Source organism: Podarcis gaigeae (assembly GCF_964106915.1).
Source record: "Podarcis gaigeae genome assembly, chromosome: 13".
NCBI classification, from domain to species: Eukaryota; Metazoa; Chordata; class Lepidosauria; order Squamata; family Lacertidae; genus Podarcis; species Podarcis gaigeae.
This window is the reverse complement of record NC_139689.1, coordinates 38,338-65,920: the sequence shown is the minus strand read 5'-3', so window position 1 is coordinate 65,920 and position 27,583 is coordinate 38,338. Positions and strand designations below refer to the sequence as shown.

The 27,583-nt window shown below is 50.5% G+C and overlaps 1 protein-coding gene across 2 annotated transcripts; it reads left to right on the top strand.

Annotated features, from left to right (window-relative positions):
- Positions 1–247: 247 nt before the first annotated feature.
- On the top strand, positions 248–26,601 carry LOC310830668 (NXPE family member 3-like). 2 transcript variants are annotated; one of them, XM_083710479.1, is made up of 6 exons: positions 248–416; positions 16,720–16,878; positions 20,465–21,192; positions 22,359–22,432; positions 22,667–22,879; positions 24,109–26,601. In XM_083710479.1, exons 2-6 carry the CDS (start codon positions 16,798–16,800, stop codon positions 24,636–24,638), a joined length of 1,626 nt encoding a protein of 541 aa, XP_083566605.1. In that variant the 5' UTR covers positions 248–416; positions 16,720–16,797; the 3' UTR covers positions 24,639–26,601. The 2 variants fall into 2 exon arrangements, with proteins under 2 accessions (XP_083566605.1, XP_083566604.1); XM_083710478.1 differs by lacking the exon at positions 248–416 and adding an exon at positions 16,186–16,591.
- Positions 26,602–27,583: the final 982 nt, after the last annotated feature.

Below are 27,583 nucleotides of genomic sequence, written 5' to 3'. Positions count from 1 at the left end.
GCCTTGTCTCCTGGGGTTCTGGCAGCGGCCTCCTTGCCTCCCCTCTCACTTCATGGCTTCGAGGAAGGGTCTGAGGAGAGCGTGGGAGCTTGTGCTCTGCAATTCTGCCCTTCCCCTTCCTGCCCCCACCCCAAACACAGGATGGAGGGCGAGGGCTGGGTCAGATTCTGCTCTTCTTCCCCCACCTTCTGGTTGTGGGAAGAGGAAGTGAGATGACGGGAAAATAGTGGGCAGCAACATGTGCCTCAGTCTCCCTTTCGCTTTAGGCCGGTACAGATGCTGCGTGAGGCAGCTGAGCGAGGAGCCTCTGCCTGCCTCATCCAGGACAGGAAGGCCTGTGGACAGACCCCCCTGCCCTGCCCAGGGCTGCGAGGGCTGTTGTGCATGGCCCTGATTCTGCCAAGCATGAGACCAAGGTGGGCAAAGGGGCTTTAGGTGGGTCTGCGGGACTGGAAGGGGAGGGAGGCCGGGATAGAGTGTGGTGCTGATAACGCCAAGGTTGCAGGTCCAATGGGGCAGTTGCAGAATCTGGCATTGCAGGGGGTTGGACTAGATGGCCCTCTGGGTCCCTTCCAGTTTATGCTTCTGTGAGGCTGAGCAGCTCCGGGGTGTGGCTGGAAGGGGCTTCCCCCTATAAGAATGTCAGGAGAGCCTGCTGGATCAGACCAAAGAGGGGCCCCTAGCTCAGCATCCTGTTACCCCAGTGGCCAAATCCCCCTAGGAATCAAGGTAGACTGCCGCTGGATGGGGAGGTTCTGTGAGAACCAAAAAGAGCTCTACTGGATCAGGCCACAGTGGCCCAGGAATCGAGTTAGAATCATAGAATTGTGGAGGAACCCCCAAAGGTTTGGGGGGCCTCCAGGCAGTTGCATTTCCTGTCTTGTGGGGCGTTGGACTGGATGACCCTTGGGGATCCCTTGGATGACCGCCTGCCATGCATGCTTGATTGGAGACCCCTCCCTTGCCAGGGGAGGGGAATTCCCTTCAACTCTACGGTTCTAGGATTCTATAGCTTTGCCATCTCCCTGGACTCTGGGGAGAAGTGGGCTTGTTTGGCAAGCGGTTCAGATGGGCTTGATTGCGCACCCTGAATTTGCTGGCATGTGGTTGAATTTGCTCCTGAAACTAATGGCAGAATTTGAGAATCTGTGACGGATTCTTTAGCTGTGATTGCAGGGGGTTGGGCTAGATGACCCTTGGGGTCCCTTCCAACTTTGCAAGTCTAAGGTTGTAACTGGCATGAGCTGTGATATTATTTGGAGCTGCCAAATATTCCACATTGCAGTTTGTTGAGGAGGGCAGTGAGGAGCGGGAGTGAAAAGGCAGGAAGGCCATCTTTGAAACACTGGTTTCAGGAGGAGAGCATCCAGGACAGAGCTGTCTCTTGCTCCCAAGCGGATGCCAAACTCTTTACCTTCCTCCAGGAGTGCCAGCTTGGCACCGAAACTTGTAGGTGCTGGGCCCCTTCAGGGGAATTTTGTGGGTGCTTGGGTCCGAGGGCCCCAGAGAGTTGGCGCCTATGCCTTCCTCCCTGGCCTGTTCTGGAAAAGGCAAGACAGCACGAGGTGAATAATGAGGCTGGAGGCAAAGTGAAACCAAAACAAACTTAGCTTTTACTAAAGGTTTTTGCAAGGCCTTCTGCCTTGGTCAGATCACACCTGGAATGCCATACCCTCCACCATTTCATTGATGAAAATAGGGACATCATGTTCCATAATGATATTTTTACTATTTATCCCCCAGACATCATACTGGGTTGCCCCAGCCACTCTGGGCAGCTTCCAACATATATAAAAACATAATAAAACGTTTAATACTAAAAAAGCCCCTTCCCTATACAGACTATGCCTTCAGACAGCTTGGGGGGTCCGATAACTCCATACCCTCCAACTTTTCTCCAATGAAATTAGGGACATCTTAAGGAAAAGTGGGACATTCCAGGATTAAATCAGAAACTGGGAAGGGTTAAATCAGGGATGTCCCTGGAAAATAGGGACACTTGGAGAGTCTGGAATACTGTGTCCGGTTCTGGGCACCCCAATTTAAGAAGGATGTTGACAAGCTGGGATGTGTGCGGAGGAGGGCAGCCAAGCTGATCAAGGGTCTGGAAGCAGCCTGATGGGGAATGGTTGAAGGAGCTGGGTATGTTTAGCCTGGAAAAGAGGAGACTGAGAGGAGATATAAGAACTACTTTCAAATATCTCAAAGGCTACCACATGGAAGATGGAGCAAGCTTCCTTTCTGCTGCTTTGGAGGGTAAGACTCGAGGCAATGGCTTCAAGTTACAAGAAAGGGGATTTGGACTAAACATCAGGAAAAACTTTCTGACATTAAGAGCTGTTTGACAGTGAAACTGACTCCCTTGGGAGGTTGTGGATTCTCCTTCCTTGCAGGTTTTTAAGCAGAGGTTGGATAACCATCTGTCATGGATGCTTTAGCTGAGATTATTGTGTTGCAGGGAGTTGGACTAGATGACTCTCACAGTCCTTACCTACTCTACAGTTCAAAGATTCTGTTGTGGTTATTGTGAAGCTGAATTTATTTTGGGTTGGGCAGGGTGTGTGTCTACTTTTAAGGCAGTTTGAGAGTTTAACCCAAAAAGCAGACAAACACATCATAGGAAAATGTGTCACCCTGAACCCGGCGCTGCCTGTTTCCTTCACTCAGCTCCAAGGTGGCTTCTTCTGGCGAGGGGCGAACGAAGGCTGCATGACACCCGGGGTGGCAAACCACTATATACAGGACATGTGCGGCATCATTACATACAGCACATGTGTGCAACGCTGCACATGTGCTGTACATAGCGGTTTGCCGCCGGCACCGGGATCCTCTGCTCACAGCTGCAGCTACAAACGGAGGATCCTCCACATGCGGCTGTGGCAGCACAATGGCTGCTCGCACTGCAGTGAGCCCCCGCAGGGTGCCTTCTTGTCACCCCCCCCCCAGACATGGCACCCAGGGCGCACCGCGCCCCCGCCCCCATTGTGACGCCACTGCTTCTGGCCCAACCACAGATCAGCTGTCCCCTGCATCGCCTCCTGTCTTCTGATCTCTTTTTTTAAAAAATATTTTTTTATTAACCGACCAATCACATCAAACCAAACCAAATTACATAAATTCCAAATTACACAGCCGAATTTTAAATTTTTGTTGGGGGTACCCATATTTCAAGTTCCGAAGAGGATCCAATCAACTTCTTGCTTCTTACTGCTGTTTTAATGTCCACAAATCTAACCTTATGATGTTCACAGTACTATCCAGTCCTTTCTTATTGTTTTTCCACATCTCTTGTTGTTATTTTCATATATTTTTCCTTTCTCTTTGTGACCTCTGATAGTCTCCACAAGCTGGTTAGAACATTTTGTAATCCTGTGTGGATATATATATATATTTTATCCAGTAGCCATATTCAGACGTTTTCCATATAACATCACTTCCATACACCAAACAGTCTTAGCGTCATTAATCTTCACCAATCTGCCTCCTTTCTCAAAACCTCTGAGGAGATTAACCAGGAATGCAGTCTGAAAACAAGTCCATTCTTCCTCCCGGCTATAAATCCTTTGGCAAGATGGCGACTCCGAATTAATTCCTGCGTGTTATGTACTGAATTGAATAGGATCCAAACTGCAGCAGTCTGATTGGTCCTAGAACAATAGGCTCCAAAAGGCAGCAGTCTGATTGGTCCTAGAATAATAGGATTCAGAATGCAGCAGTCTGATTGGTCCTAGAACAATGCAGCAGTATGATTGGTTAGCAGGAACCACCCAATCATGCTCCAGATAGAAGTGAATCCACAACCTGATTGGCTTACAGTAGAATTCCGGAATTAGCCAATCATGTGCAGCCCATTGTGTAAATAATGTATATAAAGCAGATACTTTGAGGGGACTTTCATTCATTCCTCCTCACCACTATGAGCTGAATAAAGAGCATGAAATCACTTTGCGACTCTGAGTATATTTCACTGGCGATGAGGATGGGATCCCGCTGAGCTGACTGCCACACACAGCACCGCAGCACCGCCACCTGCCGCACCGCTGCCTCGCACCGTGTATCCAGGCTTCAGCTCCGGGACACAAGGAACTCAGAATGGCAACCGACAGCAGTTTTTCACCATTCAACCCAGCATCTGGAGACTGGGAAGCGTACGTGTCAGGGGCTCAGGAGCAGAGGCACAGGGAAGAGGGGAGATGGAGAGCGAGGGGGAGGAATCCGAGGGGAGCGTAGGAGGGGACAGTGGTCCGAGGGATTCCATGAGCCTCTCCAGCGAATCGGAAGATTCACAAAAGGGGGCGCCAGTGGCCAGGGGCAGGTGGTTCCCAAGGGGAACGCCCCAGGAGCAAGGGGGCAGCAGGGACTCCCAGAGCAGTAGTTGGAAATCAGGACCAGCTTCCCCACCAGAGCAGAGTGGGGGGGAAGAGTCCCAGGTATCGGGGCCAGTGCTTTCCCCACCAGAGAGAGGAGATGAGGCAGAGCTGACCACGCCTCCATCGGAGAGTCAGGCAACGGAGGGGAGGTCAGATCCGGCCAGTGTCACGGAAGAGGGAAGCAGTGATAGAAGCAGTGTAACGGTTAGGAGAAAGGTCACTGGGTTGGCGCGAGAAACAAGTTAAATGTACAGGAGCGCGGGACAGCAGAGAATGAGGATTGGGAACCGGGTCCTAAAGCCCGCCGGAGGCAGGGGGAGGAGTTAAGCGACTCAGCGTCGGAGGAGTCCAGAAAGGGCAATGTCCCGGTGGGCAGGAGGACTCAGAGGAGGAGAGAACAGCGCAGAAGGTGGAGCAGGGCTAACCAATCCAAGAGCCCCAGGTCCTGGGGCCCAACGCACCAAGGCAACTCGACGGAGCTCACGGACTTCCAGGTATACCAGTTGCCCCACCCCAACGTAGAGAAAATTTATGTAGAGGTACAGATAGAGGGGGCCCCATGCCACATGGAGCTTGACACGGGTTCAACTCTAGCCATAATCTCGGCAAAGACCTTAAGGAAACTGTGTCCTACTGGGGGTCCCAAACTCAGGCCGGCCCCATTCACCCTCCGGGACTTCCAGAAACATAAGGTCCCCACAATGGGGGTGGGGACCTTCAGGGTGCAATACCGAGGGCGGACACAGCAACTGGACTTGCTTGTGGTCAAGGGCCCCTACATTAGCTTACTGGGATTGGCATGGTTTGGACCACTGGGGCTAGCCGTCACCGGGGTGAACCACATGAGCTTACAAGTGGACGTGGACGCCATATGCAAGGAATTTCCGGGGGTTTTCGATGGGAAATTGGGACAGTATATGGGGCCACCCATTGCTCTACAGCTTGACCCCACAGTACGACCGGTCAGGCTCAAGGCCCGCCGGGTCCCGTTCGCCCTGAAACCCCGTATAGACTAGTTACAGATAGGTAGCCGTGTTGGTCTGCCATAGTAAAAACAAAAAAAATTCCTTCCAGTAGCACCTTAAAGACCAACTAAGTCAGTTCTTGGTATGAGCTTTCGTGTGCATGCACACGAAAAGCTCATACCAAGAACTGACTTAGTTGGTCTTTAAGGTGCTACTGGAAGGAATTTTTTTTGTTTTCCCGTATAGACTAGGAATTGGACCGACTCGTGGAGCAAGGAGTGCTGGAGCCGGTGCCTAATGCCCCCTGGGAAACCCCAATCATCCAACCCGTCAAGCCTAATGGTTCGGTCCGCATCTGCACAGACTACAAATGTACCATAAACAAGGCCCTCACGGCCCATGCATACCCAGTGCCAGTGGTCAGCCATGTCCTTGCCATCCTGGCTGGGTCGAAAATTTATGGCAAGCTGGACTTGGCCCAAGCATATCAACAGCTGCCAGAAGATGAGGCCACAGCAGAGGCACAGACGATTGTGACGCACAGAGGAGCGTTCAGGGTAAAGTGGCTGCAATTCGGTGTCAGTGTGGCACCAGGCATATTCCAGAATTTAATGGACTCTTTCCTTAAAGGGATTCCTGGGGTCACCCCCTTCTTCGATGATGTGTTGATTGCCGGGCCCACACCAGAGGAGTTTGAGGACCGCCTCCGCACCATTCTGCACCGTTTCCAGATGGCGGGTCTCAAGGTGAAGCGGGAAAAATGTCTACTAGAAGTGCCTCAAGTGGACTTTCTGGGATTTATGGTGGACGCAGAAGGGGTCCACCCGACTGGGGACAAGGTACGGGCCATTTGTGATGCCCCAGTGCCCAAGAACAAGACTGAACTTCAGGCCTTCTTGGGACTATTGAACTTCTACCATTCCTTCCTTCCCCACAAGGCGGCGGTAGCGGAGCCCCTACACAGACTCCTGGACAAGCGGGCCCCTTGGGTGTGGGGCCAGCGCCAGGAGGCCGCATTCCAGGCAGTCAAAGACTTGCTTGTCTCAAACTCGGTCTTGGCACACTTCGACGAGAGGCTGCCGATGGTGCTAGCATGCGACGCCTCGCTCTATGGCATCGGCGCTGTCCTGGGACACCAACTCCCGGATGGAAGAGAGGTACCGGTGGCATACTTTTCCCAGACACTCAACAAAACCGAGCGGAACTACTCGCAAATCGACAAGGAGGGTCTGGCAATCGTGAAGGGAGTAAAAAAATTCCATGATTTCTTGTACGGGCGGCCCTTCACCGTGGTGACTGACCACAAGCCGTTGCTTGGCTTGTTTGCCCCCGAAAAGCAGACCCCCCCAAGTGCTGTCTCCTCACGTCCTCAGGTGGTCAATTTTCCTTGCCAGCTACCAGTATGCACTGATTCACCGCCCTGGAAAGGCGATGGGCCATGCAGACGCCCTCAGCAGGCTACCACTACCGGAAACAGGCCCCGACCCAGCACCTGCACAAGAGGTTAGGAGCCTGGAGCTACTTCCCGACCGCCCCATTCAGGCACAAGAAGTTGCACACCATTCCAAGAAAGATAGGGTCATCTCCCGGGTCCTGGACTGGGTGTGGAGAGGATGGCCCAGCAGCAGCCCCGGGCCAGAATTCGCCGGCTACACAACCCGTAAACATCAACTGTCGGCCCACAAGGGGTGCCTGTTATAGGGAAGCAGGGTCGTTGTTCCCCAGCCCCTCCGCAAAAGGGTCCTCACAGCCCTACACGAGATGAGGTAGTGGTGGGGGAAGGCAGGAACCCCCGGACCTTCGAGGCCCAGGACCCAGTGTACGCAAAGAATTTTGGGGCAGGCCCTGCATGGGTACCCGCCACAGTCACCAGGGTCACTGGCCCCGTGTCGTACGAGGTGCTAACAGATGGGGGGGCAATGCTGGCGCCGCCACTGCGACCAGATACGGCGACGATTCCCGGGAGAAAACCAGGAGGAGGAGGAGGACAGGTCAGAGGAGTCCCAAGGGAACAGTGGGGCAGTGAGGCCCATAGAGCAGCAGGGGCAAGCAGGAGAGGCAGAATCAGTAAACACAAAGAGGACCTGTGAGGCCGAAAGGACACCGGAACCAGAACCACGACTGAGCGAGCCGGTTGCGCCAGACCAAACAGCCCCATCCTTGGAACACGAGCCAGAACCTGAACCCCGGACCAGGGAACACCCCAGGCCGCAACGCACACGTAGGCCGCCGGCGTACCTTGAGGACTATGAATGCGACCTCCCGGGCAGGACTGGAACTTAGAGGGGAGGGGTGTTATGTACTGAGTTGAATAGGATCCAAACTGCAGCAGTCTGATTGGTCCTAGAACAATAGGCTCCAAAAGGCAGCAGTCTGATTGGTCCTAGAACAATAGGATTCAGAATGCAGCAGTCTGATTGGCCCTAGAACAATGCAGCAGTATGATTGGTTAGCAGGAACCACCCAATCATGCTCCAGATAGAAGTGAATCCACAACCTGATTGGCTTACAGTAGAATTCCGGAATTAGCCAATCATGTGCAGCCCATTGTGTAAATAATGTATATAAAGCAGATACTTTGAGGGGACTTTCATTCATTCCTCCTCACCACTATGAGCTGAATAAAGAGCATGAAATCACTTTGCGACTCCGAGTATATTTCACTGCGCCATTCCAAAAGCTCTTATTGCTTCTCGATCTCCATAAAGCATACTTTTGGTTAAAGTTTATCTCCACACAGACCTTAATCATCCTGCTTGGGTCAGTTCAACCGATGATTCTAATGAGGAGGGGTTCTTGTAAATCACATAGAAGGAAAGTAAAAGAGGTCCCCCCCCCCCATTCAGCCCCATTGTCAACATACCCCGCCTTTGGTGTATCTTCATCTTAAAATATTCCTGTTTCTCCATCCAACCCGTCGTCTTCTTTCGCAGAGGTCACTTAAATTAGCAAACTTCACTCCCCTTCTTCACTTGAAATATGTGCATTTTCTTCTTTTGTAATTAATTATTCCAAATTGCTGCAACTAGTGCGCGATCAGAGACAGCGTCCAGGAGAGCCGAGGTCCACACGGGGGCATTCTGCCTAGGGCCCTCACCCCCTTCTTTCGAATTAGGGGGTGATTTATGGGCACAGCAGGCAAGGGCAGTGTTCCCCATTTCCTTGGGGCAACAAGGGAGGCTGCCTACTCCCATAACAGCCTCTTAATTACCCCGTGTGGGTCGGAGAGAAGGTATTGTCGGCCATCTTCCAATGTGCCCCCTAGTGGCCCCCCTGTCTTCTGATCTCAGGTTGCTCTTCTTCCTCCACCATTATGCAATTTTTCTGATTTAAAAAAATATTTTTAATTACTTTTCAAAGAAAGGCTTCTACATGATTCTGCAGAATACAGTGCTATCGAACAGAATCTGATGGTCATACATATTTTTCATTGTTAGAGAAAAATTCCCTGGCTCACTTGGATTGTCAAACAAACACTCCAGCCAAAATTATAGGAGCAAACCAGCAGCCAGTAGGCCTGATCTTTATTGTTGCGACAAGACTTCAAACTACCACATGGAAGAAGCTGGAAAAAGTCCCAAACAAAGGATAACTCCCCCTTTTTATAAGTTTCCCAAATTACCCATAACACCCTTAGGAAAACATAGTTATAAGAATTTTAAGGTCTTATATATAAAAAATAGATGTTCATAAATGTAGCAAGCAAACACATGTTGCTGTTTAATCGTTTAGTCGTGTCCAGCTCCTCGTGACCCCATGGACCAGAGCGTGCCAGGCACTCCTGTCTTCCACTGCCTCCCGCAGTTTGGTCAGACTCATGTTTCTGGCTTCGAGCAAACACATACAAATATGTTGATACAGAAGGGGGGGGCATGTCTTCTTCACCCCTTCCGCCGGTTACCAGTGGGTCCGAGGCGATGACCTCTAGGGCACCCAGCCCCATATGGACCCCTCAGCCCCCACACTGTTACACAAGCACCACACTTAACCCCGAACCCCATAAATAAAGTGCCTTTCTCCCTTCCCTACGTCCATTGAGGTTGGATGTGCTGTTGGTCTCGGAATGAATACCTGCCTGGCACTCAGGTACCAGGATGTCAGCAATTATCACCCAGGGAGTGGTCTGCTGAGTATGTGGTCTCACACTTCAGGGATTGTGGCTGCCCCATGCCATATCCCAAGCTTCTCCTCTGGTAGCCATTTTCCTTCTGATTAGAACAATGTTGGAATGGTGTAAATCCATAATTATAGTGGTTTTATATGAATTTTATAAGAATTTCAAGTTTTCCCGTTGAGCCAGTACATAGATACATTTATCAGCGAATTGTTACATTTGGTAATGTGCAGCGGTGGCTCTTTGTCTTTGCCTCGTAGTGCGGAGAGGCAAAGCTGGTGGGGGGGGGGGGAGGTCTCATGGAATAAAACCAAAATAAATAAACTAAAGGCATGTGAATGTGCAGAAGGGAGGGAGTGAAATTATTTACTGAAGAATGCAAAGTTACCTTCCCTGTAGCAAGGGAAGGTAAATGAAAGTATTCAAATGCCCAAAGTCACTGTATCAGCCAGATTCACTTGTGGGTCTTCGAATATATTTCTCTTTGCTTAAAAAATGAATTAAGTCAGACCAAACAAGTATGAAATAGTCCTTTTTCCTTTGACCCTGAGGACTCTCAGCTTATCAGTTAGGTTTCCCAGCAGGGCAATCTCCCACACTTCAGTGTACCAAGTAGTAAAATTGGCCCCATCTAGTTTTTCCCAAAACTCTAGCGGTGGTCCTAACCGCTCTAAGCAGTTCCCTTTCAAGTCTTTACAAGGCAGATTTTGGTTACCCTCATCAGATGTAGGTAAAAGTGCTAAAACTGAGAAGCTGAGATAATGTGGCAGTTTAAGATCTTAGTGATATTTTTGAACAACTGCTCCCTCTTTTCTAGCTCAGCTGATGCACAGCTGCCAGGCAAGTCCCTGTCCCAAAGTCCCTGTTGCAGGAAGGGAGCCTGAGGAGCTGAGGCAGATGGTGTTGGCAAAGGACTGGGTCCTAGACTTGATGGACAAAATAGAAACCGATGAATCCCTGTGCCTGGATGGCATCCACTCCAAAGAACTCAGATGCAAAATTGCTGCTTTTTTAAAAAACAAAAATGTACGACTGGCCCCTCAGATCAGCCTCCATCACTGAGGACTGGGAAGTGGCCAGTGTAACACCATATTTCAAAAGGGATCCATGGGTGGGGCTTTTGGAAATTACAGGCTTGTTAGCTTAATGACTGTCCAGAGGAAATTGATGGAAAGCATTATTATAGAAGAACAAGCCTTGCTGAAGCAGAGCCAGCATGGCTTCTGCCTGGAAAGTCCTGTCCTGCAAGCCTTTTGAAGTTCTTTGATGTGTCAACAAGTATACTGGCAGAGGTGGTTCTGTCAACGTTGTCTTTAGCAGGGCTTTCTTTCACCCAGAACTCAGCTCCAGCACCTCTCAAGTGGGCGCCATTGCCATTATAAGATAATGTCAGGACACATTCAGAGTGAGTTCCAGCACCTCTTTTTCTAGAAAAATAGCAATGGTCTTTGGCTTTCAAAAAGTTTTTCATGGGAAGCAGAGAGCAGGAATAAATGGACTGTCCTCCCAATGAATAGCTCCAAACCCGGTGAATTGGGAATAAATTGGCAAATGCAGACCGTGCAGTGCATGCACACCGGAGCAAAAAATCTGAACCTCATATAGATGTGAACAGGGTCTGAATTGGCGATGACCAACCAGAACAAGAATTTGGGGTCCTAGCGGAGAGCATGATGGAAGACACTCAGGTTGGAAGTTGCTCCCCTCCCCACCACACTGACACGAAGGAGCTTCAGCTGTTGAATTTCTGCCAAGCCGGCTGCTGTTAGAGGCCCAGGAGGAAATGTTACACCTCCTGACTTCAGTCCAATGTGCACTTTCTTGGGAGCAAGTCCTGCTGCATCTGGCAGGGCTTGCCTTCAAGCCAGCACACACAAGATTGCGCAGCGCGGAGGGTGCTTAGCACCTGCCACAAGGCGGGCTCTTTGGGCTCATCCCCAACAGCTAAGAAGAGCTGGATTTGTCATTCAGGGTTAATGCTCAAAAACTTGCAAGTCCCTGATTAAATGGCAACAATACAGAGATGCCGCTTGATAAATAAAGGAGGCAGTTGGTGTTTGATTTCATTATCCACAATTAAATGAGTGACTTTGGAAGGACCACCTAGAATCATAGAGTTGGAAGAGACCACAAGGGCCACCGAGTCCAACCCCCTGCCAAGCAGGAAACACCATCAGAGCACTCCTGACATATGGTTGTCAAACCTCTGCTTAAAGACCTCCAAAGAAGGAGACTCCACCACACTCCTTGGCAGCAAATTCCACTGTCGAACAGCTCTTACTGTCAGGAAGTTCTTCCTAATGTTTAGGTGGAATCTTCTTTCTTGCAGTTTGGATCCATTGCTCCGTGTCCGCTTCTCTGGAGCAGCAGAAAACAACCTTTCTCCCTCCTCTATGTGACATCCTTTTATATATTTGAACATGGCTATCATATCACCCCTTAACCTCCTCTTCTCCAGGCTAAACATGCCCAGCTCCCTTAGCCATTCCTCATAAGGCATCGTTTCCAGGCCTTTGACCATTTTGGTTGCCCTCCTCTGGACACGTTCCAGTTTGTCAGTGTCCTTCTTGAACTGTGGTGCCCAGAACTGGACACAGTACTCCAGGTGAGGTCTGACCAGAGCAGAATACAGTGGCACTATTACTTCCCTTGATCTAGATGCTATACTCCTATTGATGCAGACCAGAATTGCATTGGCTTTTTTAGCTGCCGCGTCACACTGTTGGCGCATGTCAAGTTTGTGGTCAACCCAGACTCCTAGATCCTTTTCACATGTACTGCTCTCAAGCCAGGTGTCACCCATCTTGTATTTGTGCCTCTCATTTTTTTTTGCCCAAGTGCAATACTTTACATTTCTCCCTGTTAAAATTCATCTTGTTTGTTTTGGCCCAGTTCTCTAATCTGTCAAGGTCGTTTTGAAGTGTGATCCTGTCCTCTGGGGTGTTAGCCACCCCTCCCAGTTTGGTGTCATCTGCAAATTTGATCAGGATGCCCTTGAGTCCATCATCCAAGTCGTTGATAAAGATGTTGAATAAGACCGGGCCCAAGACAGAACCCTGTGGCACCCCACTAGTCACTCTTCTCCAGGATGAAGAGGAACCATTGATGAGCACCCTTTGGGTTCGGTCAGTCAGCCAGTTACAAATCCACTGAGTGGTAGCATAGTCAAGACCGCATTTTACCAGCTTCTTTACAAGAATATCATGGGGCACCTTGTCAAATGCCTTGCTGAGATCAAGGTAGGCTACATCCACTGCGTTCCCTTCATCTACCAGGGTTGTAATTCTGTCAAAAAACGAGATCAGGTTAGTCTGCCATGACTTATTTTTCAGAAATCCATACTGACTATTGGTGATCACAGCATTCCTTTCTAGGTGCTCACAGACTGTTTGCTTAATGATCTGCTCCAGAATCTTCTCTGGTATTGATGTCAGACTGACTGGGCGGTAATTATTTGGGTCCTCTCTTTTCCCCTTTTTGAAAATAGGGACAACATTTGCCCTCCTCCAGTCTGCCGGGACTTCGCCTGTTCTCCAGGAATTCTCAAAGATGACTGCCAGTGGTTCTGAGATCACATCTGCCAGTTCTTTTAATACTCTTGGATGCAGTTCATCTGGCCCTGGAGACTTGAATACATCTAAACTAGCCAAGTATTCTTGTACTATCTCCTTAGTTATTCTGGGCTGTGTTTCCTCTGCTGAATCATTTGCTCCAAATTCTTCAGGTCGGGCATTGTTTTCTTTATCAGAGAAGATTGAGGCAAAGAAGGCATTGAGGAGTTCAGCCCTTTCTGTGTCCCCTGTTTGCATTTCACCATCTTCTCCTCTGAGTGACCCCACTGTTTCTTTGTTCTTCCTTTTGCTACGAACATACCCATAAAAACCTTTTTTGTTGCTTTTAACCTCTCTAGCAAGCCTGAGTTCATTCTGTTCTTTCGCTTTTCTGACTTTGTGTCTACACGTGCTGGCTATTTGTTTGAATTCCTCTTTGGTGGTTTCCCCCCTTTTCCATTTTTTGTACACATCCTTTTTAAATCCTAACTCAGTTAAAAGTTCTTTAGATAGCCACCCTGGCTTCTTTAGGCACCTTCCATGTTTCCATCTCATTGGTATTGCCTGAAGTTGTGCTTTTACTATCTCCCTCTTAACAAACTCCCAGCCATCATGAACTCCCTTTCCTTTTAGTATTACTGTCCATGGGATCTCACCCAGCACTTCCCTAAGTTTTATGAAGTCGGCTTTCTTAAAGTCAAGAAATTGAGTCCTAGTATGCTTGGCTGCTCCTTTCCGCTGTATAGTAAACTTCAGAAGAGCATGATCACTCGCGCCTAATGATCCTTCCACTTCTACCCCACTAACCAGGTCATCAACATTGGTTAGGACCAGATCTAAAATGGCTGTTCCTCTTGTTGCTTCTCCCACTTTCTGGACAACAAAGTTGTCTGCAAGGCCAGTGAGGAATCTGTTTGACCTTATGCTCTTGGCTGAGTTTGACATCCAACAAATATCCGGGTAATTGAAGTCCCCCATTACTACTATCTCCCTTCCTTTTGCATGCTTGGCCATCTGTTCCAGGAAGGCATCATCTATGTCCTCCGTTTGGCTTGGGGATCTATAGTAAACTCCCACAATGAGGTCCCTGTTATTCTTCTCTCCCTTAATTTTGACACAAATGCTCTCACTTTGGCTTTGAGGTTCTAAATCTTGGATCTCCTCACAGATATACACATCCCTGACATATAACGCCACTCCTCCTCCTTTCTTGTCTGGTCTGTTTCTCTGAAATAGATTGTATCCCTCCATTATTACATTCCAATCATGGGACTTATCCCACCAGGTTTCAGTGATGCTTATTATGTCATATTTAGTTTGCTGTACCAAGAGCTCAAGCTCATCTTGTTTATTTCCCATGCTTTGCGCATTAGTGTACAGACATTGAAGTCCATTAATCATTCCCCTGTGTCTCTTATTTAAGGATTTTTTCCTCCCACCACTAGGTTTGCGTGCTGTTTGCTCCATTTGGTCTATGACATTTGTATGATCATCTTCATCAATTGATAGACTCCTACCTTCAGGAGCACTGTCTCCCTCCCCCACATTAGTCAGTTTAAAGCCCTCCTGATGAGGTTTCTGAGATTTTTGGCAAAAACATTCCTCCCAACCGTTGTGAGGTGCAGCCCATCGCTTGCCAGAAGTCCATCTTCAAGAAACTGCAGTCCGTGATCTAAGAATCCAAACCGTTCCTGTTTACACCATTTGCGAAGCCAACTGTTCACTTCCACTATTTTTCCCTCTCTCCCTGGGCCACGTCGTTCAACTGGGAGGACAGATGAGATGACAATTTGTGCATTTAATTGCTTCAATTTCCTGCCCAGAGCCTCATAGACTGAATTTGTGTGATCTGATCTTTTAAAGATTTGCTTTCAAACTGCTATGTATGTGTTTACTTCTATTATATATTTTGTTATGTGATATTTTCATTGTACACTGCAATCCACTTAATGGATTATTAAATACAGGTAGCATAAAACTGATCCCCCCTCAAACAACTCATTTCTTCCTCTTGGAAGATCTCCTGTTGGAGGTGAAGCTGTAGGCATGAGCTGCCTTGTGCTGAGACAGGCGATCTTGAAACCTGCATTGCAGGGGGTTGGACTAGATGGCCTTCCACCTCCCAATTCCATGGTTCTATCTAGCTCAGTATCAGTTTCACTGACGGGCAGCAGCAGCTCTCTAGAGGGCTTTCCGTAGACACACCAGGGACTGAACCCGAGACCTCTTGCATGCAAGACATCTGCTCTGCCAGCCTGTCCCTTTTATTACCTACATTAAAAACCTGACTTGATCCTGGTATTTTGGGCCAGGGCCACTATCCAAGCATTGCCAGGACAAATACGCTTTGAGGATGCCCCAGAATGCCAGACCAAGTCCACAGCCCCCCCCCTTTTATGTGGGATATGCTGGTTTTAAAAACAGCTTGTTTTAATGGGTCCTAGAATCATAGAATCATAGATTTGGATGGGTCCCCAAGGGTCATCTAGTTCAACCCCTGCAATGCAGGAATCTCAACTCAAGCATCCAGATGGGCCATCCAGCCTCTGCTTAAAATTCCTGGAAGGAGAGTCCACAATTTCCTGAAGGAGTCTGTTCTATTGTTGAATAGCTCTTCCTGTCAGAAAATTATTTCTGAGGTTTCTTGCTTTCATTTGAATTTCTGCCAAGCCTAACTCCTGCTTGGCAGGGGGTTGGACTCAATGGCCTTTGTGGTCTCTTCCAACTCTAGGATTCTATGATTCCTAACTGCATCTGCTGGTCTCTCCCCCCCCCCCACCCACAGCAAGAAGGGGGATTACCACACAGCTCAGGGTTCAAATCCTCAAATGAAGCCAGTCTCTACCTCTCAGCCCAACCTGCCTCTCAGGGATTAATATATAAATAATAATAATAATAATAATAATAATAATAATAATAATTCCACCTTGATGTCCACAGGAGGTGAGCCCTGGCTACTTATAAAAACAAAAAAAAAATCCTTCCAGTAGCACCTTAAAGACCAACTAAGTTAGTTCTTGGTATGAGCTTTCGTGGGCATGCACACTTCTTCAGAGACCAGTGTGCATGCACACGAAAGCTCATACCAAGAACTAACTTAGTTGGTCTTTAAGGTGCTACTGGAAGGAATTTTTTTGGTTTTGACTATGGCAGACCAACACGGCTACCTATCTGTAACCTGGCTACTTATGTACAACATTGACTCATGTGGCTGCCTGCCCAGCCAGAGGAGTGGCTTTCCAGCAGCTGCCCTGCCTCTGCCTGGTGGTTCCCGTTCCCTGGAAAATGGAGCTTTGCTCCTCAGGTGCTCCTTTTGAGAAGGCAGTCCAGGAGGAGACACCCTCTCCTCCTCCGCCCCTTCTGCAACTGTTCAGAGTTGCTTGCCCTGCAGACAATATTGGGGCCTTCCTCCTCTTCTTCCTCCTCCTCCATGGGCTCTGCCTCAGTTGCTGTGATGCCACCAGAGATGGGGCTGGGAAGGGGCCTCTGAGGAGGCCCTGGAGGAGGAGATCTGCTTGCAGAAGTCCCTTCCCTGGCAGGCGGCCATTGAGGTGGAGATCCAGTGCAGGAAGGGAGAGTCCTCCTCTCAAGGTCCGTAGCCTGGCTGTCAGAGTCCCACTGCAAGGTCCAGAGCGGGAGACAGGTGTGTCCCTGGACCCAGGGCCTCACTGCTCCACTCCCTTCCTCCCTTCACCTGGGCTGCTCTCTGCCCCTCGCAGGCTGCGCTTGGCCTCTTTGAGGGTGAGTCACTCTCACCTTCCTGCCCTGTCAGCACAGACCGTCCTGCAGAGGAAGCAATGAGGCACCTGGCCAAGAAGACTTCTGGGGGCTGCCGACCAGCTGCTTTTTTCTGCTTTGGACTAACCCTCCTGCTGGTGGTGAGTCAAGGGGGCAGGTTGACTGGGGGAGTAACATGCTCTCTAAAGCACCAGGCTTGGGTGGGGGTAAAAGCTGAATGGAGCCCTTTGGGAGGATGCAGTCTTTTGAGGGGCTGGTGGGTGTTTGGGGGGGGGGAGCGCATCATGGTGGTTTGTGCATCTCCTGGGGCTGCTGCTGGTCACTGGGCTAAGCCATGTTGCCCCCAACTAAAAAGCCCCTGCAGGGAGTGGGGAGGGCTCAGTGGGGTTGACTTTGGGGTGTGCATGTGATTGAAAAGGAATGGTGATGTGGGTCAAGAGTGGACATCTTGCCTCTGTGGGGCCTGTTCCTGGTCTGTCCTTGCTCAGCCCCACTACTTGCATTTGCCATCAAGCCAGACAGTGTCAGACAGACGTGCAACCTGAGTGGGGTGTGGTGGGGTCCCATCCTGAAGTTCCCACAAGAACTTACAAAAGACCCATTGGGGGGGGGTGTCTGCTTCCTTTGAGGTTTTTAAGCAGAGGTGTGTGGCTATCCGTCTTGGATGCTGTAGTTACAGATAGGTAGCCGTGTTGGTCTGCCATAGTCAAAACAAAAAAATTGCTCATACCAAGAACTAACATAGTTGGTCTTTAAGGTGCTACTGGAATGAATTTTTTCGTTTTGGATGCTGTAGTTGAGATTCCTGCATTGCAGGGGGTTTGTCTAAGTGAGATATAAAACACCGGCCCCAAGACTCTGGGTCCTGGGACCTTTAAATAAAAATTTGAGCAAAATTGGTGAAGCAGCAAAAAGTTAGTTTATTGATTACATATACGTGTCTTTCAAGATTTGGGTGTCCCAAAAGCAGGCACACCCCAGTTTAGTAAAACACAAGTTTATATCACCTGTTCCCCATTGGGTGGAGGCACACAGGGGTTACAGTCTTATCAGGACCACCTACCGTAATTAAAATATTAAACTCTCTGCCCCTATTGACATCTCCCATCCCTCTAAATCCAGGGACCATCACTCTTAATTACTTTTACCCAAATAAGGAAGTGTGTTCTCATGCATTTACCCAAGCGATGATGAGGCCACATCCTGACCACCCCTTAGGCGCACATGATTTCTATCCAGTTCTACCCTGCTGAAGTGTCTAAACCACATTCCAGCAGTAAGCCATCCTGTTTTCTGGCATTCTAACCCCAAGCCAGTAAAGATAAGTCCCCAAGCGAGTCTATGGCTTCTGAGTTGTTGCAAATTTCTGCTCAGAAGCTGCAACTATTGGAGGCCTTTTGACCTTTTATGCTTTTATGAAAAAGAGACATTTTTATTCCTTACAGACCAGATGACCCTCGGGGTCCCTTCCAGTTCTACGATTCTATGAGCTGCCTCTTGGTTTGCCTGGAGTGCTCACATTTTGCTCAATAATGTTTCAGGGGCAAGTGAGCTGGTGCCAAAGGGAATGAGATGTGGAACAGCCCATCTCTCGGGGAAAGGGGTTGGGCTGGGTGGTCTTCTGAGTTCTGAGGGGGGACCTTGTGCTTTGCTGGCCACTTGGGTGGGCAGGGGGGAAATGCAAAAAGCTTGACTGACTGGTGGAGATGAGAGGGAAGTGCTGCTTAATCTCCCCCTCCAGCCCCTCTCAGCCAGGGTTCTGGATGTGCACATTTAAGGGACACGGCTTCCCCCAAAGGATCCTGGGAGCCATAGTTCACCCCCAACTGGACCGGATTCCCCCTCACCCAAACAAAATCCAGGAATCTTTGAGGGGAGTCGTGTGGTGCCTCTATCTAGGTTGGCAGAAGTTACTTAAACCTCTTCCTTTGGGGTCAAACACACTCTGCAGCGGTTTGCCCTCAGAATCCCTGCTGGATTTGGAGCTTGGAGGAGGGGATTTGTCCCCCTGCTTTCCCTCTCCCTCTGTAGGAAGAGGACTTGCAGAATTGATGGGTGTTGCTGTGTGTTTGGTGTGTGTGAGTAGCAAAGTAAGAGCAGTCCAAATTGGGAGTTAAGATTAAAAAGGGGAAAGGTAGCTTTGCTTTAAAAATAAAATCAAAAACTTCCTTACAGTAGCTTCTTGTGCAGGGTCAATTTTTTGAGAGAAAATGTCTCTTGCTCCCTCCCCCAAAGGAAACTGGGAAGTGTGTGTGTGTGCGCGCGCGTGCGCGTGCGTGTGTGTGTGTGTGTGTCAGCAGGGGCTCTGCCTCCGGGCACTCCCCTCCCCTCCTTCTTTTTGGCTCTTCCCAGATCCTTCTTGGAAGACTCTGTTCCTGCTGGGTTGCAGCAAATATAATAAGCGGTTGTTGGGCGTATGATGGATGCTCCTTCCACTTCCGGAGCCGTACCTCAGCCTCAGATGTTTGGATTGCACCTCCCTGCCTTCCATAGTTCACTCAGCCCCACAAGGGCACCAGCGGAGCTTAACCAGGAGATGCCCTGCCCCCCTCTGCCCTGCCCCTCCTTCCTGCAGGGCTTGGGGTCCCAGTGGGCTGGGGAAGGGTCCCATCCTCAGGGTTGGGGGGGGTCTGCTGAACCTTGAAGGAGCTCAGCTTTCCTCCCTTCTTGCTTCTCTCTTGACTCATGGCTTCCCGGGGCTAAGGAGAAACAGGGTCAGCCTGGAATAATATTGAGTTGGATAATGGCTGGTGGGACAGGGGTTAGGCAGGGACCCTCTCCTCTACGCTCTGCTGCCCCCCCCTCCCGCCCTTCAGACTGCTCAGGCCAGGTAGAAACCTTCTTCTACTAAGTAAGACGTAGGAAATGCCACTAAAGCAATTTTACTTTAGCCCAAAGCTGTGGAAACTTTAAAGATATTGTACACTTTATCCAAAAACTGTGTTTTTCTTGACTGAAAGTTACTCTGGCTGCTACTTCGTTCTGCAGCTCTAGCAGCACTTCTTGCAAAGAAACAGCAACGTCTTTTTCTTGTTTATTTCTCTAGGTCACTTCTGTTTTCTTCACTTCTCACTTCTCTCTCTGCCCCCCCCCCCCGGTCTCGTGCCTACCCGCCCCATTTACACGATTTTCATCTGTGGCCCCCTTGGAATATCCTGGGGGGAGGGCCCAGGGAGCCATATGGCCCCCAGTTGAGAAACACTGCGCTAAAAGATGGCCAGAATGCAGAAGCCTAATACAAAAAAGTCATAAAAATCCAAATCTGTCAGGAGCATCCACCCATCTGCCCTTCAGCCTCACTGGAGGCACCTGGCGCACAGAGGGAATAGACACCCCCCCCTGCACAAAGCCCGGGTCTGGGGTCTCTCCTCGGTAGCCAGCGGGCATCCTGGGGAGCGCGGAAAGACCCGGTGCAGGGTGTGAATGGCCATGTTTATGCTGTGAACCGCCCTGAGATCTATGGATGAAGGGCGGTATACAAATTTAATTCACCACCACCATCATCTTCGAGGGTGGGGGCTGGGAAAAGAGGGGGGTTCTCCCTTTCTAGACCTCTTTAAAAATATGTTCGCGATGGCTCCTGGCCACAAAGGCTAAGCGTGGCACTCTACAGAGGCAGCTATGCTTCTGGGTGCCTGCCCTGCGCTTGGAGCCTGCTCGCGAGTTTTCCTTCGAGGCACCCTAGAGCCAGCAGCCACAGGCTCTTCTCTCCTTCGGTCTCCGCAGGTGCTGTACTACATCATCGCCACCGAGGAGCCCCGGGCCCAGTCGGCGCCCCCGCCCGCGCGCGACCCGCGCCCGGCACCGATGCCCTCCCCCGACGCCCGCGAGATGCAGGCGCTGCTCCAGCTGATCGCGTGGCCGGCTCCCGCCGGGGCCGCCGACGTGGCGTTCGCCAGCTCCACCAGCCCGGAGAAGAGCGGCTACGCGCTCCTGCACGCCCCGCGCAACTACACGGTGGGCGACACGCTGCTGGTGCGCCTTGAGGCGCGCGACCACGCCGGGCGGCGCAAGCGCTACGGGGGCGACTTGGTGCGCGCCAAGGTGCACTCGCCGGAGCTGAAGGCGGCCGCGGCCGGGACGGTGCAGGACCACGGCAACGGCTCCTACACGCTGGCCTTCCCGCTGCTGTGGGCGGGCGCCGTGCGCGTGGCGGTGCGCCTCACCCACTCCAGCGAGGCCGTGGCGCTGTTGCGCCGCATCCGCCGCTCGCAGCCCTCCACGGTCGCCTTCTCCGGCTACTTCGCGCAGCCAGACCAGCCGGGCAAGGAAGAGGTGACCGAGTGCAACGTCCACCCGCCGCCCGGGCCGGCCTGCCAGTACGTGGACCCGGGCACCGGCGAGCGCTGGTTCTGCGTGCGGCCCCAGGCGCACCCTTGCGCGGCCCTTGTGCGCCACTCGTCGGGGCGCTACAAAAGCGTTCTGGCGCCCAGGGAGAAGGCTTTCTTTGCGAGGTGAGGGGGGCGGCGGGGAGGGTGCCAAGTCGCCCAGGAGGCTTGTTAGACAGGTCTTTCGAAGAGAGAGGTGGGGGGTTTTGTTTCTGCTTTTAATAAGGTTTTGTTAAAGCATTTTCATAACAGAGTAAGAGAAAATAAACTAGATGAAAACAAACAGCGAGAGAAAGAGAAAACACCAAAGGAAAACAAAAAGAGGAAAGGAAAGGAAAGGGGGAAATGAAAAGAGGAAAACAGAGGGAAAGTAAAAAAGACTTCTTATTTCTTGGCTGTCACTTACATAAAAGAAAGTATTCAAAATATTCACTCTAGAATGACCTACAACTGGCAATATTTTCCGAAACTTCCAACACAAATGTCACAGATTAATTCGTTTTCCTTTTTACACAAGAAAGGTGTTCTCTAATTATTGTTATTAATAAACGTTAGCAATCGTTTTTCTCTAATCAGACATATCAGCTTTGTTTCCAGCGACTTCAAAAACCTCCATATTAAACAATAATAAATACTTCCGTCTTTGTCCACACAAGTCTCTCTGCTGTAATCATATATTTTAAAAAATTCCAGTTCATTTCTAATGTTTTGAATAATTTTTATATGCAGTCGACAGACAAAGAATCAGAAGTTCTCCTTTTTTCTTTCTTCTTTTCTTTCCCTCCTATTTTTCTTTTTCATTTTTTGTTTGTGCTTTTATTTAGATCTGTTTCTTTTATCTTTGATATTCTCAAAAGATATTTGATATTAATTTTTGTATATCCCCACCCCCAACGGAATCTTTTGAAGAAAAACAACAAAGAGCAGGGTGGGGAGGGCAGGGCAGGGGAGGCGCCCCTCCATCTCCCAGGGGCCACCTGGGCGGCTTCTGCAGAGTGTCTCTCTGGGCCCTGACTCCAAAGCCATCCTGTGACCCTTTCGTGTAAAAGCACCAGGTAGGAAAGGCTGAGACGAGGCAGGTGAAGGTGCCTGAGGGAGATGCACCAGCACGGTCAGTCAGTAGCTGGAACCAGCCGCTGGAGGGGCTTTGGGGGGTGGGCTCTGGGGGCCCTTGATGCCCTTTGTTCTTCCCTAGAGCCAGGAGTTTCCCAGGAGAAGCGCAGCCCAGGCAGCAGCACCTGCAGGACCCCCTCTTCCCCTTCCCCACTTCTCATTTCTCTCTGTCCACACAGGGCTGTGACGGACCAACCCATCCCAGGGAGTGTGCCTGTTATCCAGGTGCTGTCCAAGCCCCAGCAGCCCATCGGTGAGTTGCCAGGGGGGGTCAGTTGCCCCCTGCTGGTTCCTGGTCCCTTTATTACCTGGTCACAAATTTCTCTAACATATTTCAAGTCTGTCAATCAAGTTGGCTGGAAATACTTGATAATGGATGTCGGAGACATCCTTTTGAAATGATGAATTCCTGTCTCTTTGGACAGAGTGGCACTTTTCGGGCCTGGTGGGAGCTGACCATCTCTCTCCTTTGCCCACTTTCCTGCAGTGACGCCACACCCTCAGCCGTGCCGCCCTGGCCTTGCCCCCACCAACCCAGTGGGCTTCTACTACCAGGACACCTGGGTTTCCTTGCTGTGTTCCAGTCGGCCCTTCACTACTCCAGACTCGGCCCTCAGCTGCCTGAAAGGAAAGATCGTCCACATGGTTGGAGACTCCACCCTGCGCCAGTGGTGGGAGTTCCTGGTGGGATTCATCCCTTGTGAGTGCCTGCTCCCCTGGGGTAGTGGCAGGGGGGACACTTTGGGCATTCAGGTGGAACTGGAGGCAGGTTGAGCTGGGCTGAGCTGAGGAGACCAGGCAAAAAGAAATGGAGGGAAGAGGACAATGAGCAGGTGGTACGGGGGAGGTCCCATTTGGTCATGCCGGGTGGAAAGAGGAGGAATGGATGGCTGGGGCTAGGAGAAGCATGGAAGGGGCCAAAGAACTATATTTTACCGAACGTGAGTCTCGAACCCATGACCCTGAGTGAAAGATTCTTGTGCTCTACCAACTGAGCTATCCAGCAACTCTTCAAACCCTGGTCTCTCCAAGGTCTGAGTCCAACACTCTAACCGAGCGGGTTCTCAAAGGGTGTGGCGCACCATAGTGGGGTAGCAGGAGAGGATAGTAAGTGTGGCAGAAGATTCAAGGGCAATTCGAGAAATGCTTAAATTATAGTATAGTACAGCATCAAAAGGGACGCAGGTGGCGCTGTGGGTTAAAGCCTCAGCGCCTAGGACTTGCCGTTCGAAAGGTCGGCGGTTCGAATCCCTGCGGCGGGGTGCGCTCCTGCTGCTCGGTCCCAGCGCCTGCCAACCTAGCAGTTCGAAAGCACCTCCGGGTGCAAGTAGATAAATAGGGACCGCTTACCAGCGGGAAGGTAAACGGCGTTTCCGTGTGCGGCTCTGGCTCGCCAGATGCAGCTTTGTCACGCTGGCCACGTGACCCGGAAGTGTCTCCGGACAGCGCTGGCCCCTGGCCTCTTAAGTGAGATGGGCGCACAACCCCAGAGTCTGTCAAGACTGGCCCGTACGGGCAGGGGTACCTTTACCTTTACCTTTACAGCATCAAAATCATTTTTTGCATTTGCAGAATATGGATAGATATATTTTCCAAATGAGAGCAAGAGCCTCAAGAAATGCTGAGGACAATCCAACTTGGGTTTTCCACCACATTCCCTATTAATGAAAAAGTTTGGTGTGGTGGGAGTAGATTTTTATTCCAAAAGTGCAGCCCAGAGAATAAAGTTTCAGAACTTTACTCCTGAGTTGCAGAAGGTTGGAGTAAATGACCCTTGGGGATCCCTTCCTACTCTGTGATCCTAACCCCTACTCTAGCCACTACACCCCCTGTCCCTGTGAGGGTGGCAGGACCCAGAGCAGGAGAACCCGGGGATGTTTGGGGTCTGAATCTCTCTCGTTCCCCCTCTCTCCCTGCCCCTCTTGCCAGCACTCCAGCAGATCGACCTCCACGTCACTTACCAGTCGGGGCCTCTCCTGGCTGTGGAGGCCACCCGGGGCCTGGTGCTGAGCTGGCGTGCCCACGGTCTCCCTCTGCGCACTGGCAAGACCATGATGGCTGACTTGCACTACCTGGCCAACGAGCTGGATGCGCTGGGCGGTGGCCCTGACACCGTGGTGGCCTTCACACTCTGGGCGCACTTCACCACCTTCCCCCTGGAGGTCTATGTCCGGCGGCTGCGCCGGGTGCGGCAAGCTGTGGCCCAGCTCTTGGCCCGCAGCCCCCTCACCACCGTGGTCATCAAGACGGCCAACACCGGCTACAAGTCTGTCTACGGCAGCGACTGGCTCTCCCTGCAGCTGGACCACCTGCTGCGCACCATGTTCGCCGGTCTGCGTGTGGCCATTGTGGATGCCTGGGCCATGACCTCCTGCCACTACCTGCCCGACAACATCCACCCTGGCAAAGTCGTGGTGAGGAATGAAGTTGCCTCCTTCCTCTCCTATGTCTGCCCGTGAGACTGAGCCAGGAGGGAGAGGGAAGGAGCCCCAGGTGGGGGTCTCCAGATGCCAGATGCCTTGCCACACTCTGCACAGCGGGTTGAAGATCCCTTACAGTGGGGAAAGGGGCCTCCAGAAAAGTGGGGGGCACCCTTTCCCCCCAGCCACAAATGTTATGCGGAAAATGGGGGGACTTTGGATCCCTGGAGGTCTGCTGTGGTCAGAGATACAAATGGAAGGAAGCAAGGCAAGCTGCTGATCTCTATTGGTCTGTTGCAATAGACCAGGGGTCGGCAACCTAAGGCCCATGGGCCACAAGTGGCCCACAGGGGTTGTTTAACCGTCCCATGAGCCCCCCCAAACTGAGCAGCCCGCTTGGCAAGTCCCCACATGCTGCGGTAAACTGGTGTAGCGCAGCACGGGGACTCGCTTTCCCAATTCTGGAAATTGCATCTGTGCAGACGCAGATGCTGGAAAATTGCGTCTGCGCAGATGCAGATGCCGGAAATCACAGGCACATGCATACACAATCCAGCCCACGGAGGGATCTCTGCTGGAGTGAACCGGCCCAGGCGAGGTAAACCTTGCCAACCCCTGCAATAGACTCATCCCCGCCTGCCCCCCTTGCAAGGAGGTGAGGGAGCCCTGAACAAAAGCATGTGACAATTTTTAAACCCTCAGAGAGTGACTGCCCTGTCACAGAAAGAACACCCCAACACACATCACTGGTACATCACAAAATTGGCTGCACATGGAAATCAGATCATGCTCAGAGTCCATATTTCTCCAACGTATTTCAAGTCTGTCAGTCAAGTTGCCTGGAAATACTTAATGGATGTTGGAGACATCCTTTTGAAATGGTGAATACCTGGACTCCAGAATCCATTGCCAAGGACAAATATCTGCTCCTTTAACAGGTCTGCTTGGCCATTCAATAGATCCTTGTCAAATCTGTTCACAGAGGGGCAACCTATTAGGAATTCCCTGCTCTGTGTCTTGAGGGAGTCTCTGAGGTTGGCTAGGAGCTAAGCATGGCTGCTGTACATTTTCAGACATGAGGTTTATGCAGTTACGTGGGTGCATTTACCTTGTGCACTTAGGAATGTGCCTTTTATTTATGACACTTTAGAATTCACAAACACAGTCTGGAGCTCTGGGGGACCAAAAGTGTCCTCTGTTATGAGCAGGGTGGGAGGAAGACTGTTACACTTGTGGCTTTGGGGCCTGATGATCCCTTCAACCCCAGAAGGGCCAGCTAGGTCTCCCCTGAGAGGCACTGGCGCCTCCCTCACACCACCCCAGTCACACTGCTGTCCTCTTTGGCTGTCCACTGTGCTTGGACCTCAGAGCATGTGCAGTTAGGCTGTGCTGTATGATGCCTGTGTCGTAATTCCTGGATCCAATAAGGGTCAACATCTAATTGAGGATCCCTTTGTTGAATTAGTCAGGTAAGGACCATATTTACCCCTAAATATGGGTCACTAGTATAAGAATGGAATGGCTTTGTGTCAGAGGGCAGACAGGTAGATCCCCTCCCTTACCTGGCTGGTGGTGAGAAGGACAATGGCCAGAGCTGGGTGTGTATGAGCTGGACTGGAAGCAGGCAAGAGGCCAGAGAAGGAGAGACATGCTGGATCTTTGCTGGAATCCAATGCTGGGAGAAGCAAGACCTTCTTGGGTGTCAGTGCTGGGAGCCCCAGCACCCTACGCTCGGGTTGTAGATATGTGTAAATAAGCCACACATCCTGAAGACACCATGGTCTCTGCTGGCTTTCATTCCAACCAAACTGAACCCTGGGTATGTGCTTGGAATCCCTGGGGACTCTCAGCGCTTGGAGATTGGGGTGGTGTGCAACAGATTAGTAAATGAAATGAAACAGAATGATAAATGATATAAACCTTATGCAGGAGTGGCATAGAAAATTGAATTGAAAGGAATTAAGGCAAGATGAAATATTTAAGAATAAAGTTATTTTCACATGATTATATTAAATGCAACTTAATTTGCACAGGAACTAATAAGTAGCAAGCACAGAGCTATCAGTTACAGCAAATAATGCAACTCCTGACTCCCTCCAGCCCCTCTGGTTGTGAAACTAATCAAGGTTTAGATCAGTAAGAATCCATGGCTGCCAGCCTCATAACAGCATGTGAAGCAAAGCAGGCACCAAGGCAGAAAAGGAAAAACAGCCAGGGAAACCTACCCCCGCCAATGTTCCATGGAGGGAACTTTGAAGCCCCTTCAGCGCCGCTTTGCCAAAGCGCCTGACACCTTTGTCTTGGATCCTGGCTGCTGTTCCTGCTGCCCAGTTGTAAGGCCAATGTCTCCATGAACCTTATCTAAAACAGCCAATATGTGCACACGGCTCCAAGCAGTTTGTTAGACACAAAGGAGGTCTGGTGTCCTTCATCTTGATGTATCATGGCTTCTCTGCTGTGTGCATGACGGAGACGTGGGCCTAGCAGGGCCCAGATTAGCAGTCTTCCTGCTTGCATTCATCTGTCTCTGGTTATCTCCCATGTGGACTACTGCAATGCTCTCTACGTGGGGCTACCTTTGAAGGTGACCTGGAAACTACAACAACTCCAGAATGTGGCAGCTAGACTGGTGACGGGGGGTGGCCACCGAGACCATATAACACTGGTCCTGAAAGACCTACATTGGTTGCCAGTATGTTTCTGAGCACAATTAAAAGTGTTGGCGCTGACTTTTAAAGCCCTAAACAGCCTCAGTGCAGTATACTTGAAGGAGCATCTCGACCCCCATCCTTCTGCCCAGACACTGAGGTCCAGCTCTGAGGGCCTTCTCGGTAGTGGCGCCTGCCCTGAGGAATGTGCTGTAAGCCACTCAGAGTGTCTGGGAAAACCGAGCCAGATGGGAGGGGTAATAATTATAATAATAATAATAATAATAATAATAATAATAATAATAATAATAATAATAATAATAATATTCTGTTGTG